Below are 17530 nucleotides of genomic sequence, written 5' to 3' on the forward strand. Positions count from 1 at the left end.
GATTAGTGTCCTGAAAACACTCTTCACCCAATGTACATGCATTTTGCTTGCTCCTAGTGTAATGGCGGACGAGTTTACACCGGCAGATAATTGGAGTGTAGGAACAATCGGTCACAATCAGCTACTTGTCTAAATTCACCATAATCCTCATTCACACATTTTTTATCCCCAATTCTCCCCACTTGAGCCGAGGGCGATGCGAAAAAAAAAATCCATAATCTTCTACTGACGAACGTCACTCCTTGCCTTGTGATTTTCGGCAGGGGTTATCCCGTGACCGTTGTAGCCTTCACAGCCCATCTGTGCCAAAACGATCTCTTGAATAAAGGGGACGTAGCTCAGATAAAGCATCCTCTTCACAGATTGTTGGGGTTTTTCACCCCCTGAATAGGTGATAAATTTTGCCTAATGTTCTCCCCCATCACATGGATGTTGGACACGATGGCTTCTCTCCCGTAGAAAGTGTCGGATCAACGTTTGTCGGAGAGTTTCGGAAGCCTCCATCCATTCAACAACTTATCCATATAGGCGGGTTCGGCCTAACTTTAGTATGTCCTAGAAGGAATTACTGCAAACTAACAGTATACAGACTATACCTGTCAGCTACACCCCTGAGCTTCTCAGACCTTTCCATTCCCGCTTGTGCCATACAGGAACCGCGCTGCTTGCATGTCACTGTTTTATGTTGTGTAAGGGAAAAAGCACCATGTGTGGGGCCATAAGTTATCTGCTGTCTGTCACTTGCCATTCGCAATTTTCATAATTTTTTTATTTTTGTCTTTTATGAGCGACAAGAATTGCGGAAAGCCAATCGCTAACCCACCCCTTCCCCCACCCTCCTCTGACATTGATTCCTGCTCCTATGTTACCTGACTATACCTACCTAACTGCTGGCGATAATTGGATTGTCTGTGTTTTTGTTTTTCTCCTCACCCCCTCCTTCTTCTTTTCACACCTTCCTCAGCATTATCAGATGAGGATGACAGCACACCATTAGACCTGGGAAGACCACAAATCTCGAAACCAAATAAGGGCAGGGCTGAGAAAATGGCATCGGATCAAAGCGGAGACAAAACGGAAGACTCTAAAGGTACGTGGCCCGTGTGTCTTGTGTGGGTTAGATAGGAGGCCCGAGTAGCTCAGCCTCTTCTATGCCCAAGACTGGATTTATATTAGTGGTTTAGTTGCGAACTTTGAACCAAAGGCATAATTGGATGTAAAAAAAAAAAATGCTCATACATTTCCTTTTTTTTTTTTTTTTTTTTATACCCGCTTCTGCCTTTTGGATTTAAAAAAAAAAAAAAGTTTCAACAAAAAGCACAAGTATTACCGTATATTGCATTTGTAGCTGTACTGGGTCATCCAAAGTGCTAAACAGGAGCTGGAAAGAAAGCACTATTTACTGTATTTTTGGGACTATAAGACGTGTTTTTGTTGTTTTTTTTTTTTTGTTTTGTTTTTTCCTCCCAAAAATTTGGGAGGGAAATGTGGGTGCGTCTTTTACCTGGCTCACCGTGAGGATGGGGCAGGTGGTCACAAAAGGCAGGGTCTCCGCTTCAGCGAGCCAGCTGCGCATGCGCAGATCAAAATCTCAGCTTGTCATTGAGTCAATATCCCATTCTGCGCATGCACAGCCGTCATTTCGCTGGAGACCGTTTGAGATTAATCTGAGCATGTGCTTCCCCCGGCACCATTTTGCTGGAGAACGCCAAGGCATGAGTGTGCAATAACGGTGCTAATGCAAAATATATATATATTTTTTTTAAAAAGAGCCTCATACAAGAGTTGCACAACATGTCGCCCTCCAGCAGCATATCTACCATCTTTTATAGGCCGAAAAATACAGTGTATAGAGGAGTCCTCTGGTGTTTCACGTGATTATTTTCAGCCAATCGGCAGCTCTGATTTTTAGAATGGAGTCAAAATTGCAGAAAAACTACATCAGGTGTGTAGGTTTTTTTTTTTTTTAAGCTGCTGACTGGCTGAGAGCAGTCATGTGATGCATCACATGACTCCGCAAAACAAAGTGTAGGTTCCATCTTCATTTAGATATTTATGGCAGGTCCTAATATTCCAGAGAGATCTCGGGTTGATGGAGCGTTCAATCTTCTTGCCATATTATCCATATTTAATGATATTTGGGTGGAGAATCTCTTCAAATCCAGCTTTGTACCACAGCATCCAGACGCTTGTATGAGCAGGACCTTTAAAGGGACTCAGTCGGTACAGAGCCACTGTTGAAACCAAAAACAGGCTCTCGGTGTTTCACGGCGGGGCCAGGCATTTATATACACCTTCCCACCTGCTTGGCTAGTCTCAGCCTTCTCCCTTATTTAATTGACCGCTCTGCATTCATAGAGCCAGAGAAGGGAGGAGATAGTTGGAAACCAAGCAGATGGAAAGGTCTATATAAATGATTGGCCTGCCGTGACGCACCTAGGGTCTGTACTTGCTCTGAGCAGTCCTTCTGTTCTGACAGTTCCTTTAAGGTCGGTTTACCAACTCTCGTGGTCATTGTGTACACCGTGATGTCCCGAGAGGACAACAAGCTCCTCATCCCACCCAAAGCCTGGTGGGCATATATGAGGCTGTTGAGTTTGGGTGGTGAGACCTGCGGTTATTCCAGACCTGGACTGTGGATGTTTGACATGTTCTTCATCATTTCTTGTAGTCATAAGACTTGTCCCTGAGATCTTATATTGGGTTAGATCAGCCTAAAGGTACCGTCACACTCAGCGACACTGCAGCGATATACACAACGAGCCGATTGCTGCAGCGTCGCTGTTTAGGTCGCTGTAGAGACGTCAAACACCGGCAACAGCAGAACGATGCAGGAGCGATCCAGTGACGTAACGGTGACTCACTTATCGTTCTCGCTGGTTGTTAGCTCCATGTAAAGCAACCGGAGTGTACCGATCCGACACACATCTAGGGGCCCTATGCTCGTTGCTGGCGTCGTTGCTTTTGATGTCAAATATTACGATACACGCCGACCTGGCGACGAAATAAAGTTCTGGACTTCTAGCTCCGACCAGCGATGGCACAGCGGGATCCAGATCACTGCTGCGTGTCAAACACAACGAGATCGCTAGCCAGGACGCTGCAACGTCACGGATCGCTAGCGATATCGTTCAGTGTGAAGGTACCTTAATCATCACCTTCCTGCAGCTGGCATCCTCGTACTTGGGATAAAAGTTTGTGTAGGACAGGTTCAACTCCATTTGGGCTGGCTCCAAGATGTCTGTTCAAAGAACAATGGTTTGTCACCCAAACACCACAGGCATTGCGTATCAATATACATATTCATAGGCCGAAGACAGAATGTCTATCTCAGGACCGCTGGCTTATAATGGAAACCCACAGGAGTTGTGTACATATGTAGATAATGATGGGTCACAAACAGGATAGAGGCTATTGATTCAAGATTTCCACAGTGTACACCTATATCCTCCATTAGGTTGGAGGGCCAATATTCATTTAGTATGTAGATGCACCTCTGCCTTATCACAAGACCAAAGGACATCACACAAAAGAACACAGGCCTGACTGCCTAATAGGTTTAGGGTACCGTCACACAGTGGCATTTTGATCGCTACGACGGCACGATCCGTGACGCTCCAGCATCGTAACAATATCGCTCCAGCGTCGTAGACTGCTGTCACACTTTGCAATGTACGACGCTGGAGCGATAATTTCATGACGTATGTGCGATGTAGAAGCCGTTGGTTACTATGAGCACATCGTATACAATATCGTGCACACCTTTGTTACACCATGCGATCATGCCGCCACAGCGGGACACTAGACGACGAAAGAAAGTTTCAAATGATCTGCAACGACGTACGATTCTCAGCGGGGTCCCTGATCGCAGGAGCGTGTCAGACACAGCGAGATCGCTGGAACGTCACGGATATATCGCTGGAACGTCACAAATCGTGCCGTCGTAGCGATCAAAATGCCACTGTGTGACGGTACCCTAAGGGTACCGTCACACTATACGATTTACCTACGATCACGACCAGCGATATGACCTGGCCGTGATCGTAGGTAAATCGTAGTGTGGTCGCTGGGGAGCTGTCACACAGACAGCTCTCCAGCGACCAACGATGCCGAGGTCCCTGGGTAACCAGGGTAAACATCGGGTAACTAAGCGCAGGACCGCGCTTAGTTACCCGATGTTTACCCTGGTTACAAGCGTTAAACTAAAAAAAACCAAACAGCACATACTTACATTCTGGTGTCCGTCAGGTCCCTTGCAGTCTGCTTCCCGCACTCAGTGACTGCCGGCCGTAAAGTGAAAGTGAAAGCACAGCCGCTGTGCTCTGCTTTCACTTTACAGCCGGCAGTCACAGTGCTGGAAGCAGACTGCAAGGGACCTGACGGACACCAGAATGTAAGTATGTGCTGTTTTTTTTTTTTTAGTTTAACGCTTGTAACCAGGGTAAACATCGGGTAACTAAGCGCGGTCCTGCGCTTAGTTACCCGATGTTTACCCTGGTTACAAGTGAACGCATCGCTGGATCGCATCGCTAGATCGGTGTCACACACACCGATCTAGCGATGACAGCGGGAGATCCAGCGATGAAAGAAAGTTCTAAACGATCTGCTACGACGTACGATTCTCAGCAGGATCCCTGATCGCTGCTGCGTGTCAGACACCGCGATATCGTAACGATATCGCTGGAACGTCACGAATCGTACCGTCGTAGCGATCGAAATGTTATAGTGTGACGGTACCCTTACAGTCTTGTATCTGGTTTATCTTATCAACAGAGTCCTGGAAATATTCAGCACTCATAAATTCAATATATCCCAGTGATTTCTACGATACGTGCATTGTCCATGTTGTCTCCAACAAAGGGGTATTTCCAAGTTTATGCCTTATCAATGGGATGAATGATCACTTCCTGATCGTTGGGGGTTTGACTGCCGGGACCCCCACACATCCCGAAAACTGGGGCTCTGAGTGCCTCGTGAATAGAGCGGAGGTGAATCGTGCGCTGTTGCTCCATTCATTGTAATGGGAGTCCCTGCTAGGCATGAACGGAGGGGTAGAGCACATGATCGACCTCCGCTCCATTCACACCTGGTTCTTGGGATCAGTAGGGGTGAAGTCCCAGCGATCGGGATGGTAAGGCTAGGGTCACATTGCGTTATGTGACCGCGTTTAACGGACTACGTTACACAGCGGCATAACGCGGTGTAACGTAGTCCGTTAACGCCGTCTTTGCCTGTAATGGCGAACGCATCGCTAGCGCACGCCCACATTGGGCGTGCGCTAGCGATGTGCCATCATTTGAGTGACGGACCGCGAACGCTGCTTGCAGCGTTCGCGGTCCGTTCCTCGCTAGCGCAGATCGGGGATCTGCGCTAGCGGGATCGGCTAACGCGATCCCTTTTGGGACATTGCGTTGGGCAGTCCGTAGCGCTCTGCGCTAAACGGACAGCCCTAACGCAATGTGACCCTAGCCTAAGTCCTATCCCAAGGATAAGCAATAACATACAAGCTTGGTACAACCCCTTTAAGATGACATCTTGTTTATGTTGCTTGTTTGTAGCCCCCACATATAGTGCTAATGTCTTACTGACACATCCCACTTTTAGCATTGCATATAATTGGCATCTTTTCCATCTCTAATGAGGAGGGGATCAGTCATACTTTTTACAGTGTGAGACTTTCAGAAAACGTTTGGAGTGTTACGGTGACACGTCTGGACTTTTGATCAATTGGAGGAACGGGTGATTGCAGATATAAAGTTGCTGAGGTGCTCACCTTGAGCGCTGCTCTCCTTTACGCCTGAACACATTTTTAAGTCCACATTCAGTGTTAGACTTTAGTATTTGTAAGCCAAAATCTGGAGTGGGACAATCAGAGGAGACGTATAGTAGAAGCATGTCAGCACTTGTGTATTTCGGCTTACAAATACTGATGTAAAAGACCAAATACTGAATGTATGAAAGTGGCCTTATAGAGCGAGAGCAGGAGCCATCTCTATTTTAGCGAACTGCACACCCGGTCTCCACCAATCAAAATTTTTCAAATATCTAAAGTTTCCTGAAAGTGCAAATTTTTAAGGGCCATTGTAATTATTTAATTACTAGATGGTGGCCCGATTCTAACGCATCAGGTATTCTAGAATATGTATGTAGTTTATTTATGAAGTTTTCAGAATAATGCAATTTAGACACAGGATTCGGCCATCCGCAACCAATTAGCGAAGCGTGGTTCAAATTCCGCGCCAATTCGCGGGCGGACTGCGACTGTCTCTGATTGGTCACGCCCGACCGAGAACAATCAGTGAAGCCAGGGCCAGCTCCAGGTTTTTGAGGGCCCCGGGCGAAAGAGTCTCAGTGGGCCCCCTCTTTAACACATACCACGATTCATGATGCACAGATACAGCAGAGAAATATAGCACAGCCAAGTAGCGTATAACACAGCCCACGTAGCATATAGCACAGCCCACGTAGCATATAGCACAGCCCACGTAGTATATTGCCCAGCCCACGTAGTATATTGCCCAGCCCACGTAGTATATTGCCCAGCCCACGTAGTATATTGCCCAGCCCACGTAGTATATTGCCCAGCCCACGTAGTATATTGCCCAGCCCACGTAGTATATTGCCCAGCCCACGTGGTATATTGCCCAGCCCACGTGGTATATTGCCCAGCCCACGTGGTATATTGCCCAGCCCACGTGGTATATTGCCCAGCCCACGTTGTATATTGCCCAGCCCACGTGGTATATTGCCCAGTCACGTAGTGTATAGCAATGGGGGCAGCATATCCCTGTTAAAAAAAAAAAAAAGAATTAAAATAAAAAATAGTTATATACTCACCTTCCGTCGGCCCCCGGATCCAACCCAGGTGTTTGCCGATGCTCCTCGCGACGCTCCGGTCCCAAGAGTGCATTGCGGTCTTGCGAGATGATGGCGTATCGGTTATTTTTAACATTAGATCTTTTTTCTATTTATGTTGCATAGGCAGCATCAATAGTAAAAAGTTGGTCACACAGGGTTAATAGCAGCGTTAACGGACTACATTACACCGCGGCATAACGCGGTCCGTTAACCCTGTGTGAGCGCTGACTGGAGGGGAGTATGGAGCGGGCACTGACGGCAGGGGAGTAGGAAGCGGCCATTTTGCGGTCGCACTGTGCCCGCGCTGATTGGTCGCGGTCAAACTGCCACGACCAATCAGCGACTTGGGATTTCCGTGACAGAAAGACGGAAGTGACCCTTAAGGTACCGTCACACTGAACGATATCGCTAGCGATCCGTGACGTTGCAGCCTCCTGGCTAGCGATATCGTTCAGTTTGACAGGCAGCAGCGATCAGGATCCTGCTGTGCCATCGTTGGTCGGAGCAGAAAGTCCAGAACTTTATTTCGTCGCTGGACTCCCGCAGACATCGCTGAATCGGCGTGTGTGACACCGATTCAGCGATGTCTTCATTGGTAACCAGGGTAAACATCGGGTTACTAAGCGCAGGGCCGCGCTTAGTAACCCGATGTTTACCCTGGTTACCAGCGTAAACGTAAAAAAAAAAAAAAACACTACATACTTACATTCCGGTGTCTGTCCTCCAGCGCTCTGCTTCTCTGCACTGTGAGCGCCGGACAGCCGGAAAGCAGAGCACAGCGGTGACGTCACTGCTGTGCTTTCCGGCTAGCGCTCAGTCAGTGCAGAGAAGCACAGCGCCGGGGGACAGACACCGGAAGGTAAGTATGTAGTGTTTGGGTTTTTTTTACGTTTACGCTGGTAACCAGGGTAAAAATCGGGTTACTAAGCGCGGCCCTGCGCTTGGTAACCCGATGCTTATGAGAATGAAAGAGGAATCCAGCTCAGGAAAGTATATAAAATCAAGTTTTTATTCCAAAATATTTTAAAAAAGAGGAAACACTGCATGTCAAAAATCAGAGATTACTGGAGATTACTCAAAAAGGGTGAGCTGAAATTTTGTGTGTGTTTAACCCGATGCTTACCCTGGTTACCAGGGGACCGGCATCGTTGGTCGCTGGAGAGCTTTCTGTGTGACAGCTCTCCAGCGACCAAACAGCGACGCTGCAGCGATCGGGATCGTTGTCTGGATCGCTGCAGCGTCGCTGAGTGTGAAGGTACTAACGCATCGGGTATTCTAGAATATGCACGTCCACGTAGTATATTGCCCAGCCACGTAGTATATTGCACAGCGTCGGAGTATACAGCACAGAGCCACGTAGTATAGAGACTTAAAAAAAATAAATAATAATAAACATATACTCACCTTCCGAAGGCCCGTTGAAGTCCTGTTATACTTACCATCTGCCGCCTTTCCCGCTCCTTGCGACGCTCCTGGGATCGCTCCATTGCAAGCGGCAGCTTCCGGTCCCAGGGCTGGTATGAGCAGGACCTGTGATGACGTTGCTGTCACATGACTGTGACGTCACAGCAGGTCCTTGTCGCACACCAGCCCTGGGACCGGAAGCTGCCGCTTGCAATGGAGCGGTCCCGGGAGCGTCGCGAGGAGCGGGAAAGGCGGCGGAGGGTGAGTATGGCAGTTTTTTTTTTTATTTTTTTTTTTTTTTAACATGACATATTTTTACTATTGATGCTGCATAGGCAGCATCATTAGTAAATAGTTGGGGACACACAGGGTTAATAGCAGCTGTAACGGAGTGCGGTACACCGCGGGCCGTTACCGCTGCCATTAACCCTGTGTGAGTGGAGGGGAATATGGAGCGGGCGCCGGGCAGTGAGTGCAGGGGAGTAGGGGAGGGACTAATCGGACTGTGCCCGTCGCTGATTGGTCGTGGCAGCCATGACAGGCAGCTGCTGAGACCAATCAGCGAATGAATAACCGTGACAGGACGACAGACAGACAGACGAAAGTGACCCTTAGACAATTATATAGTAGATTTTTTCCCCCAGTTTTGATAAGTGCATAACTAATTTTCCGTTTTTTTCCATTGTATGGCTTGAGGTCGTTTGAGGGTTTCCAACAAGTGATAAATGGCATAAATTTATAAGAAATGTGAAGAGATATTTTTTTTTTAATGGTGCATGTAAGAATGACCAGTATAATTTAGTCTGGTGTCCAAGGTATTTGCACTTGCACATCTTGTAGATTTATTTTCCCTTCATGTCGTCACTTTGTGAGGAGATGAGCGACACTCCATTGGGAGCAAAGACGGAGACTAGTGATGAGCGAAGGTGGTGGGATGAAGTGTTGAGCATGCTCGGGTGCTAACACAGTGACTTTGGTGTGCTCGAAAAATGTTTGCGTCCCCGCGGCTGCATGTCTCGTGGCAGCCGCAACACTTGCAGGGATTGTTTAACATACAGGCGCGAGACATGCCGCCATGGGGACACGTATTTTTTGAGCTCGCCGAAGTCACTCGGTTAGTACACGTTCATTCATCACTAAAGGGGACATAACCGGGTGCATGGCTTCACATCCCAGCTCCCAATAACTCTGTAGTTGTCGTAGGATAAGGAGACCAATCGCACAATCACGGCTGCGGTTTTATGACTAACAAGCAGTCACTTGATTTTACGGAAGAACAAGTGTTCTTTGTGGCTATTAAAGTCAGCTGCACTTTATTTTTTGAGGGGGAAACGGAGGCGAAACGTTACTGTCTTGGAAAGTCAAGTGAATGTTTAACAGGTGAATTATGTCCCTTTTGCCCTCGGTGTAGGGCCAAGCGGTGCTCCGGCAGTGCAGCCGAGGTAAATGATCGTCATGGTGGGTGTCCTGTCCGCGGCTTGTATCTTTTATGACTTTACACAGGGGTAGTGGTTATTTACAGTTGAAATTTATAATGTAGCATATGCCAATTCTCTTCATATATAAGGTTGTGTTCACACATGCAGGCTTCATCTTTTGTAAGGTCAATGTGTAAGGCCTCAATGACTTGGATAGTAACCCTAGGAATATCATAAAGGGGAGTGCAGTCGTTCAACTGATCGCCATCTATTGTGTTCGGTCGGCTGAGGTTTCCTTGTAGAATGACTGTGATAACCCGTAAGAAGTCATTTCATGAGTTAATAGACTGCAGAGGAAGCAAGGCCATCTCTTCCCAACTCCTGGTAGATGAGGGGCACCCAGACCCCATCAGTGTGAGAACAAGTTGCCCACCATGTAATCCTGTCATCCAGCAGTGCATTTATCATGGGCAGTGTCCGGAGGAGATGAGTGCCCTGTTACACGGTGCATGGACCGCTGATCAGACGTGATGACATTGTGGGCCACTGTGTACATGGCTTGTAGCATAATGTCTTTCACTAGTCGCAGGATCGCTTAGAAACCTAATTTACTTTATAGCCATAATACTCTTGGGTCGTGTTTTCCTAATTCTTGGCCACTTTAGTAATTTGGTTTGTGATTGGTACCCCTGCCAGGCCCAGGTCCCACTACATGCGAGTTATGTGGAGCATGCTTCGAGACCCGGAAGGGCCTGTCCAGCCACGCACGCTCCCACCTGCGGCACTTGGGGGTGCCAGAGTCGGAGAGCAGTGGGGCGCCCATTGACCTGCTGAACGAGCTGGCTAAACAGGGCAAGCAGCCGAAAGACGAAAGTTTATTGGGGGCCAAGAAGGTGGCCAGCCCCCAGCCGGGATCCCCCAAGGCCCAATGGGGGGAGGAGGACGGGCCTCTGAATCTGAGTGAGTGGTGTTGGGGGCCACTTTGGCCACAAGGGAAGGGATGTCAGCCTTTTATTTTCATGGCTTTTGGGTGGGTTGATGCAGGCACCTCTTGTACTATAAGCCTATCTTGCCCCTTTCTTACTTCATTCCTTTCTTCTTTCCTTGTTTCCATCCTCTCTCATCATCACTCCTGTTGCATGTTTCCTCCTCGGATTATTTCCTTCCTCTTTATGTCCATAAACACTTTATTATATATATTTTTTTAATCTTGTGTGTGTTTACATTTTCCATGCATCATCTTTCATCACTCACCCATTTCCTCATTTCGTTTTTGTTGTCTGTTTTTTTTTTTTTTTTTCTTTCCTCCTTCGTTCCTGTGTCATTCCTTCATTTCACAGCTGTAGAAGGTGAAACCAACAGAGAAAATGACTGTCAGTTTTGTGGTGCTTGGTTTGAGACTCGGAAGGGGTTATCCAGCCATGCCCGTGCTCACTTGCGCCAATTGGGAGTGAACGACCTGGATGCCAAAGGCTCCCCAATTGCGGCTCTCAACTCTCTAGTCAAAAGCGAAGAGTTCAAGAAGAGGCTGTCCGCACACGTGCCAGCTGATGACGATGGTCCTACCAAAGCTCCTGCTGATGACACATCCAAAGAACCTGGTACAGAGCAAGGCCCATCAAAAGAGAAAGATGCCAGCATGCTCGCCAAGAGGGACGAAGGAGCCGACAAAGGGAACGATGATGATTCTTACGAGGTGTCGGATGGCATTCCTCGGTCCGTGCTCGCAGAGAGAAGTCTGAAATTATCTGACGGCTCGGGACCGATAGAGACCTCTGCACACTTCAAATGTCCCAGTGGGTCAGGAAACAGCACCCATATTAAAATTGTAGAAGCCGGTGCCCCCCATATTCTGTCATCTGATGTCGGTCCTCGTACCAAACTAGTGGAGATTAAAGGCTCTCATGGAAAGCCAGATCTGGTACGCAAGATGGGGTCATCTCACCAATCCAAGCCCTCAATATTGGGTCTCGCTCATCCAAGGCCATCTCCATCTCATACCCCACCGACCAAAAAGCTGAAGATGTCTCCTCCACCCAGCATGGAGGTTTACTGGTCACCAAAAAATGTTTCGACTCCTCTTAATTTATGTGAGTATAACACTGTCTAATATATCAGGAAAGACCCTTCAAATCATGTCAGATTTAGTCTTGGGGATGATTGGGAAGGGTGTGAGCTCTTCTGTGCACAAGTTTAGTTTATAGGCATCTTGTTTGGGAGAGCATCTGGGAGGCGAAAGGAGCACATCCACATGTTGCTTACTGTTTGGGTAATATTTCAGTTCTTGATAGTGATGCGCGAACGTGCTCAGATAACATGTTATTCGAGCATACTCGTGTGGTAAGTGTCTTGGGCGTGCTCAAAAAATATGTTCATGTCTCGTGGCTTTTCGACAGCCTCAACACATGCAGGGATTGCCTGTTTGTTAGGCAATTGCTGCATGTGTTGCGGCTGTCTTAACAGCCACGAGACATGCAGCCACGGAAACTCGAACATAATTTTCGAGCACTACGAAGACACTCTGCACCTTATTCGAGCACGTTCACTCATCGCTAGTCCTTGAGTATTTGATGCATCTTAGGGTGATCCCACACTCTGTGTTTGGGCTTATGTGTCTCAACCTGTGCCCACCATGAAGCCCAATGGCCGCACAACTTTGGTTCCAAAATCTTGCACCCATTGGGCAACATGGTGAACAGCTTTTTGGAGTCTTGCATTGGTTGGCACCACCCTTATAAGTTGCTTTATGGAGAGCGCATTGTATGGTGATGGGTCCCTCTAGCTGAAGGAACTGAAGTGTAGTGTAGGCTTTCATCCTATGGCTTACTTCTCATTAGTGGGGCATTTATAGGTTTATAACTCAGGGATCCTCACCAGTAAGGAAGTTATGGCTTATCTCCATATCGCTATTGGGTATTAACCTTGTCATTGTGCGGGGGTAGTATGTGATGGCCATGCTTTATAGTAGGAAGGCACAGAGGCCTAAGAAGGTCACATACTAGATATCTGTAGACAACAGGGCTGTTCTGTAACCTTAATTTCCATCAGTAGGGTATATTTATACGTAGCAGAAGTTTTAGCAGCAGTCCCATTTATCTGGTTGCAATATGCAGAAATCCAGGCACCCCTGTGGTGGAGATCTTCAGTCAGTGACGTAGTAATCGGTAGGGTCCATGCATTGGATATAAAGTAAAAGGAGACCTCACGGTTGCATATAAATGAAATGGGTGCTACTCTCAATTGTGCAAAGTCATGATTTATATAAAGCTACCAAAATCATTGTGACTTACCCCCCGACATTCTGGTGCCGCTGCTCCCTGCCGGTTTTATGTGGACCTGACTGCAGTGATGACATTATGTCGACAAGGCATGGCTCCGCAATCTTGCGCCGTCTGCATTGCCTTTACCGCTGGCCCCAGTGGTCATTTGCTGTCAACTTGACGTCACGTGCAACCATGTCCACAAAGACCTGTCAGAAAGGTAGCGCTGGATCGGCACGGGGTGGTAAGTAATGATGATTTTGGTATTTCGCACCATTGAATAGTGTCGATAGTTAATTATTACTGCATTATAGGTACTCTGTATAGATCTCCTCTGAGCCAGCACTGAATACACCATTTTCTGTACATAGCGCAGCCCTTGACCCTCCTGTACTTCTGTGCCGTGTGATTATTAATCTGTAGCATTTTTCCTCTTTGCCGCATGGTTTTTGCTTTTGGAGCTTTTGCAATGAATTATGCTCCTGTACTGTATGGGCTTTATATAATGTGTGCTGCTTACACTGACTTTCTTGTTTCTGCAACTAATTGTATTGCCTGTGCAATGTTTTGGCTTGTAACCCGTCCACCCCAAAGTCTCTGTACTGTGGGGAAAGCTCCCGATTTTGCACTCAGGAGCGCGGACCCCGCTCTTTTTAACGTTAACAGCTACCCCGGAAGGCAGGGTGTAGTTGTGGCTTATACAGATCCCTGCCAAGAGTGTGGGCTGCCTTTGAACCCACAAATGTCACCGACATATAGACCCCAGACCTCCATAAGATGCTCATAGGTTTAGGGGCTCCTCACCACTTGATTGCTGCCACCACAGAGGCATTGCAATTGGCATACGGCAAGCCTTTTTCATCGTCCCCACCCCCGAGGCGCTAACCAGCCCCCAAAGCCCCATCACCGAGCATCTCCTGCTCCTTGTAATCGGGGTCTGTCTAATAGAGGGGGCCAATCGCTCCAAGGTCACTTTCCAAACCATAGAGCAGCTCCCACTTTACTTGACTATTTATAAAGGTGTTATAATACTCTTCCCAGTCAGTGACTGACTACATGGAGCCAGACCTGTGGCGATCAATTGATCGCTGAGATGGACACGAGGTTGTATTGACCCCTGAAATTGGGCCACACCAACTTTTTGGGACAAGTGATTTAAGATGCTCTATAATATAGTGTGGAAGTCTCCAGTACAAGCATTAGATTTTGCAGCAATATATTTATGTATTTTTCCCGTTTTTGCACCCTGTCCTGCATGGCTTAGGCGAGCACCTTGGCTTTACCCTTCAGCGCCTGCTTCGCTTTCTCTGTTTGCAGATGTTTTTTTTTTTTTAATGTATTCATTTCTTTTCTATGGTACTGATGCCGGAGAGGAGACTTAACGCTTTGCTTCGCTACCGACTATTTATTTTTTTGTGCTTGTGGTGTCTTGTGCGGTGCACACCTCTGCTTCATACAGGTGGCTGGCTGTGGGTGATGTGGGCACTTCACACTCCTCTTATCATGGGAACCCAACTAATAGAAATGTGTAAATTATCGTGGACATCATGTTTTAATCACAGGCTAAGCCATCTGAGAATGTGGAAATCGTATTACTACCCCATGCCCCCCATTTGTTATTTTTATTACTTATTTTATGGCAATCATTTCTTTGTCACCCCCTCCTTCCTCAGCCCCAAGTTCGGAAGAAGTCCGCTGCGAGTTCTGCGGCGAGTTCTTTGAGAACCGAAAGGGCCTGTCTAGCCACGCACGCTCCCACCTGCGCCAGATGGGCGTTACAGAGTGGCATGTCAACGGCTCGCCCATCGACACCCTGAGGGAGATCTTGGCCACAGGGAACTGCCCCAGATCGGCCAACAGAATTGGAAGCCCCAACTCCTCGGACAAGCTCCTCTCGCACCGTCCTCCCTCTTCCCCCTCCAGACCCCACCCGTTCAGTGGGTTGTCTCCAACAATGCAACGCAAGCCTCATCATCCCACCTTCACGGCCAGCGAGTGGCCTGCCGATCTGTCACCTCTGAACTTGTGTAAGTGGGCCAGTGATCCGCAAGCTCTACATGTACATTGCTTCGTCATCTTCATCGCTTCCCATATTGTCTGTTGCATTCATCTTCTAGTCCAAGGTCCCTTCCTCTCTTTTGGGGTCAAGCTCAAGATTTTGGTTATTGGCACCAGTTCAGAGATTTTTCTAGGTGAAACATAAGATTTATTTTTATTTTTTTTAGCTTTTTTGTGTTTTTACTATGTTTTGAAAGTTAGCAGTCTTTATTTTTTTTTCTTCTAGAGGGCAGACTTTGCGTACCATGCAGCGAAGTGGCTTCTGATTTATATAGCTTGTCTTTTGTGCTACTGTTGAAGGTGCTTGTGGTTTATAATGCCAATTTTAGGGTGTTGGTTGACCCTATCGGAGCAATCATTCAGGGACGAGGGAAGCATAAAAGTCTTTGCATCATGGCATCCCACCCCAAATTTGATATTCACTGATGCCCAGCTTTTTGACTATAGCAGAAAGTTTAGTAATTTGCAAAAAATTGTCTTTGCTGCACTTTGTAATTTACCCACCTATCCCCATTAGTAGTAGCAATCAGGTAGTACAGTGTTTAGGGAAAGGTTATGTCTTTCCATTGAAGCAATTTTGTCTTTATTTCCCTTTTTCTATTCCTTCCGATGGTCGGACACTTTTTGGGGTGCATGTGTGTGTGCGCGTGCGGCTATCTGCCTGTTTTGTGTGAATAGTGGAGCTATCCGGCTATTGCTCTGTAATTTTTCCCTTTTTCAGTGTGATCCTTCTCATTTGCTTTTCCATTATTGAACTGTTTTTCTAGCATCCGTTCCATTCTTTCTTTCTTTCTTTTTTTTTTTATTCCATCATCCCTTTCTAAATTTTCATCCTTTTTCTACTCTCTAGCTTCTCGGGCAGACCCCACCCGTGACATCCGCTGTGAGTTCTGCAATGAGTTTTTTGAGAATCGCAAGGGACTGTCTAGCCATGCCCGCTCTCATCTACGCCAAATGGGCGTCACTGAATGGCACGTGAACGGTTCACCTATTGACACTTTGCGGGAAATTATACGCAAAAGGCGCCCGGCGCCGCCACAGCAACAGCTGCAACTTACTACCATTAAAAAGGAACCTCGAGGAGATGATGAACCACCCAGTCCATCACAAAGACTTTCTCCCCTTGGGATTGGCTCTCAAGGAATGGCTCGAGATCTGTCCGTTTCCTCTCATTCGCGTCCTCCTAATAACTTCTTGTCTCCAATGCCAGCTAAAAGGCCATTGTCCCACGGACCAAGACAGCCTGATCCAAGGGGCTATGTTAGTATAGAGCCAAAGCCTTACAATCACGCTAAGTCTTACATGCAGGGAGAACCTAGGCCAAAAACTTACATTCAAGAAGACGGGAGGCCCAAGACGTACCTTCAAAGTGACGGGAGACCCAAAACTTTTTTGCAAAGTGCTGACGGGCAGCCAAAGACTTTCATTCACGAGGGAAGACCAAAGAGCTTCTTGACAGGGGATCACAGACCCAAGGCCTTTGTACATGGAGAGCACAAGCCCAAGGCATTTTTGCAAGGTGAAGGTAGACCTAAGCCATATCTCGGGGATGGAAAGCCCAAACACTTCATACATGATGACGGCAAGCTCAAGGTTTATTCACCAGATGGCAAACCAAAAGCGTACATCCAGACGGAGCTTCCATTCAAGGTGAAGGTGAAAGCGTCTCCAGAGAAGACCGCGGCATCGTGTAAGTAGAACATTTTATGAACTTGGATCTCTGTTTTGTGTAATGTTGTCCTAGTAATTTCCATTTTTTTTTCCAACCCATGAACTTTCCCTTCTTTTCTTTCTGCAGTGGAAGCATGCTGTGAACTATGCGGGCTCTTCTTTGAAAACCGGAAAGCGCTCGCTAGCCATGCCCGAGCTCACCTTCGTCAGTTTGGAGTCACCGAGTGGTGTGTCAATGGTTCACCGATAGAAACACTACGTGAATGGATGAAGCAGCGGCCCCAAAAGGCCGGGGCTTATCTCAGCTATATTCAAGGAGGGCGTCCCTACACTAAAAAGTTTAAGCGCGCATTGCAATCTCCAAAACCTGTAGTATCTGAGAGGGAGAGTCCAGCTGTCATCTCTGGGAAGACGGTGGACGCAGAACGGACTGTCACATCACAGGGAATCGCAGTCGAAAAGCCATCAGAAGCACATAGCCACAGTAAGTGCAAAGATCCTACATTTATGTATACAGCTCCTATGCTAACCTATATGACTCCATAGTAACAAGCGGTGGGTAGTTGTGCTTTTTCCATTTTATTTTCTAACATAAACACATTGGGCCGAATTTTTAGGCAAGTTGTATTTTAGAAGATTATTTTTATTATTGATCAACAACTGTGTTCTCAATCAACCCAAAAGACTCATAAATATCAAAGCTTAATATTTTTGGAAGTTGGAGTGTTATTTTTTAGATTTCGCTATCTTAGGAGGATATCTGTTTGTGCAGGTAACTATTACTGTGCAGAATTATTAGGCAACTTAATAAAAACCAAATATATTCCCATCTCACTTGTTTATTTTCACCAAGTAAACCAA

General features: G+C 47.0%; 1 protein-coding gene across 6 annotated transcripts in view; it reads left to right on the forward strand.

The window, feature by feature from the left end:
* WIZ (WIZ zinc finger) overlaps positions 1-17530 on the forward strand; it is a 100153-nt gene that overhangs the window by 75388 nt on the left and 7235 nt on the right. For 3 of the 6 annotated variants that reach the window (XM_069766822.1, XM_069766824.1, XM_069766823.1), the window contains 6 exons: positions 965-1090; positions 10377-10640; positions 11021-11770; positions 14614-14967; positions 15849-16688; positions 16797-17153. In XM_069766822.1, coding sequence (XP_069622923.1) covers positions 965-1090; positions 10377-10640; positions 11021-11770; positions 14614-14967; positions 15849-16688; positions 16797-17153 — 2691 coding nt within the window. The remainder of the gene's footprint in view (positions 1-964; positions 1091-10376; positions 10641-11020; positions 11771-14613; positions 14968-15848; positions 16689-16796; positions 17154-17530) is intronic. The other 3 variants (XM_069766826.1, XM_069766825.1, XM_069766827.1) reach the window with 3 other exon arrangements.

Source organism: Ranitomeya imitator, chromosome 4, assembly GCF_032444005.1.
Source record: "Ranitomeya imitator isolate aRanImi1 chromosome 4, aRanImi1.pri, whole genome shotgun sequence".
In the NCBI taxonomy this organism is placed as follows: Eukaryota; Metazoa; Chordata; class Amphibia; order Anura; family Dendrobatidae; genus Ranitomeya; species Ranitomeya imitator.